At 31.0% G+C, this 3,699-nt stretch overlaps 1 protein-coding gene across 1 annotated transcript; it reads right to left on the reverse strand.

Annotated features, from left to right (window-relative positions):
• Nucleotides 1–348: 348 nt before the first annotated feature.
• On the reverse strand, nucleotides 349–942 carry LOC116145924 (GATA transcription factor 7-like). The gene has a single exon (XM_031431354.1). The coding sequence runs from the start codon at nucleotides 940–942 to the stop codon at nucleotides 349–351; it is 594 nt and encodes a 197-aa protein (XP_031287214.1).
• Between the last annotated feature and the right edge of the window lie 2,757 nt (nucleotides 943–3,699).

Here is a 3,699-nt window from a genome sequence, read left to right on the forward strand (position 1 = left end):
GTACTTCTGCTATTCTATTTTTCAGTAATACTTATTATGTAATATCCGCGAGAAACTTCCTCCCAACTAGTTAAATATTAATAATAGCCTCAAGAACCTTCTTCCAACTTAAATATTAAGAAACTTTCAGTCAGCCATAGTTCACGGTGTGAAGACTCAACCCATATGAATAATTGAGTTTAGTCATCCCAATAAATTCTCCATTTTGAACCAAAACTCCTTAGACAAAAACATATTAATTGACCCAAAATAATAATAAATTAATTTAAATATAAATAAATAGTATGTTCGTTATAGTTACAAAATAATAATATCTTTTCCTACGAAAATTTCAAATACTTTTTATCTTTACATCAAACCTTTCTTCTTCAAAATTTTCCTATGAAAATTCGAATACTTTTCACCATCAAACGTCGGACTAGCCGCCGGCCGATACTCCGGCAAAAGCCTTCCGGACTTATACCTCACTCCACATGCATTACACAACGTTTTCGGCCCCAACGGTCCTATCCTCCACTGCGGTGTCTCCGTCGTCTCACAGTGACTACACCTCCGCCGTGACTCCTCACCATCCTCCCCACAAAAACTCACTTCTTTCATCGACCACCCGCGTTTCCCCTCCTGCTTACTCCTCTGCTTCTGGCTCGAGATAAAACCTCTGCCGCCACTACAATCTTTCAACGCCACTCGCAATTGATTTTGATGTTGATGTTTCTTCTCCGGAACTCGTTGCTCTGAGTTAACGTTGTACCACTCTAAATCCCTCAAAGAAATGGGTTTATTGTCTATAAAAGTCGGAAATAATTCGATATCTTCAAGAGGGTCTTGAGGAACACAAAGCGGGCTTGCAGCAAAGTCAATTAAACCAGAATAATAATCATAATTTTCCTTTTCATTGATCTCCAAGTCGTCCAATTCATCGAATGAAAATATATCCGACATTGTCGTTCACAATAAGAAGAAGAAAATATTGCAAAATACGAAGGAATGTCGACAGGTTTTAGAATATTTATAGAAGACAAGAGGCTGCTATTTATTGACTTAAATAAGTTTAATAATTTAATTTATTTACGTAACTATTAAGTAATTTGTTTTATTTTGATAAGGCTACTGGTGTTTTTATGTAACTATACGTATAAATTTATGGTGTCTATACTATCATAAAGAAATTAGGAAAGTTAATACTATTAGATAAGGATTTCTTTTGTACTCAATACTTATCCATAAAATCTGGATCATATTTATAGTACGAGGGACTTAAGTTTGGTTTAGCCAGGTTTATTTTGAATTTTAAAATTTTCTCACTCGTATTATCATGATAATTTGATTGATTTTTTTTTATTTAATTTTGTTAAAATAGTAAAAATAAATTCATTATTTTTGTATTTTGTTAGTGACATCTCTAATATATTATAAAGGGTTAGTTATTTTATTATTTTTTAAATTTTATTAGACTAAAGAGAAGTTTTAGAAGGTAGGACCGATATCAATATATAATTAATTAAATTTATTCTTATTATAGAAATAAGGTGACTTATATCTTAAGAAAAATCAATTATTTTCTTATATTGAAATAATGGGTCATCATTTATCTATTTTGATAATTTTAGTCAATAAAACATTATTTTGATAATTAAATCTTGAAACTAAGATATATAGGTAAAAAATTTAAAAATTTATAAAATTGTAAATATCTTGATAATTGTGAAACCTCTTGTTGATACGATACCAATTATCACTATTATGTCTTCGATTTCAACAAAATTCCAAACTTTATAGTAAAAACAAAAACAATTAAAATAAAAAGTTTCTGACAGGTGGCATCCAACAATTTGCCAGAATACGTATGTGAGATTTTATGGATTTCAAACACATTCAAAACGTGTTGATAGCTGTCTTCAGGACATGGTAAGTTTAGGACAATAAGGAAACCGCGTAAAAAATGATGAAGATTGTTTTTATCTAGAGGATACTGGAAATTTCTTGCCCTAGAAGATATTGGTGTTTAATTAATGTAATATAATGAGACCAATAAATTAAACGCGATATGAAGCTATTCGATATACGATTTTGGTTGAATTTTATTGGTTCCGTTTGGTTTATTATTTTAATAGTTTTTAGAATAATCTTTTAAAAATAGTAAAATTGGGCAGATATTATGATATAGGATTTGAAAATTAACAAAAATATCCCCTATATTTATTTATTTACTAAACACCTCTATAATAAAATATTAAAAGTTAACAAAAACACTCCCAACCCATCCATTAAATACGGACAGCCGACCACCACTGCCGGAGGGTGGCCAGAGTGCTTTTGCAATTTCTAAAAAAATATTTTGGGGTGTTTAGTTAAATTAACAAATTTAGGATATTTAAAAGAAATCGAAAAATATAGAATAATATTTTAGGAATAATGACATTTTACTGTTTAACTTTTTTGGGAATACTAATAATAGTATTCCCCAAAATGAAACAAACAGAGCCATTGATTTATGCTATTAATGGTACGTATTTTATTGATTGAATTAAGTAAAGATATTTTAGCAATTTTAATAATGAATTTATAGCAAATAAATAATATCTTCATATAACTTTGACTTAATTGCTCTTGTAGTTGTCTAAATGGCAGAAAAAAAAAAAAGTTAGGGTGTGTTTGTTTTTGCTACTTTTATCTTAAGTGTAAATAAATTTAGGATTTGTCGATTTTTTTTCCTTCAAATTATCACTTATTTTTAGGTAAATAAGTTTGAATGGAATAAGGGCATGTTTGTTCTTGGCACATAACTTATATCTAAAATCTTAAAACTTATCAAGCACATAAGCTAGATTACTTAGTATACCCTTACTTTATAATACATACACAATTGACCAATCAATCTTCAAGAACATTATTTTATGAAACGACTCAAAATGTAGGTGAATGTAATTTATTGAGGTGCCGATTGTCGTTGTCAATCGGCATCTTTTGTTCTGGTTTCTTAAGTCTTAACGAGACATATCCCCATGCAACTTTAAGTGTTAGTAAAATTACCCGAATAACGACGCGGCTTTACGTTAGGATATGGTTTTGTTAGATAAGTCTAAAAATTATACTTTTGAGTCTTAGTGAAATTAGGAATAGTTTCTGTTTTAGGATATAAACCAAATCCTAAGTGCAATATGATTTCGGTATAATAAGGGAAGTTTGTATTTTAATAAGAGAGGAAAATGTTTTGTTACAACCACCACTGAGTGGCCTGCTGGTATAAGACTAAAAGTAGGTTCTGTGAGCTCTTGAGTTTGAGTTTCCATAGGCCTTAATAAGGGTGGCCACAGAGGGGCTTACTTGGTCGTTAACTTCAGGGTCTTGGGGGTTTAACTGAGGTGTGCGCAAGTTGGCTCGAACTCACCAAAAAAAAAAAAAAAAAAAATGTTTTGTTATCCCCCTACTATGATTATATACAAAGATGTTAAAATATGAAGCCATTAAACGGTACCACATGACTTAATACCATGCGCTGCTATTTTCAGTGCTGGTCCTTGTTTAATCTTGGCCGTCACTTTGCATCAAGATCCAATGGTTGCCCTCCTCTCATTTAGTCAACATATAAAAGCAGCCCATTCTCTATTGTGATTTGTGTAATTCTTGGGCAATTTTGGTGAATCATGTTGTAAAGGTTGTGTTTCCTTTGGGTTAAGAGGAGTGGGTTAGATTTCT

This window comes from Pistacia vera, unplaced genomic scaffold (assembly GCF_008641045.1).
Source record: "Pistacia vera cultivar Batoury unplaced genomic scaffold, PisVer_v2 Contig47, whole genome shotgun sequence".
Classification (NCBI taxonomy): domain Eukaryota; kingdom Viridiplantae; phylum Streptophyta; class Magnoliopsida; order Sapindales; family Anacardiaceae; genus Pistacia; species Pistacia vera.

Bases quoted from the DNA above. Each gene is read 5' to 3' on its own strand.
- LOC116145924 (XM_031431354.1), bottom strand. From the start codon at position 942: ATGTCGGATATATTTTCATTCGATGAATTGGACGACTTGGAGATCAAT.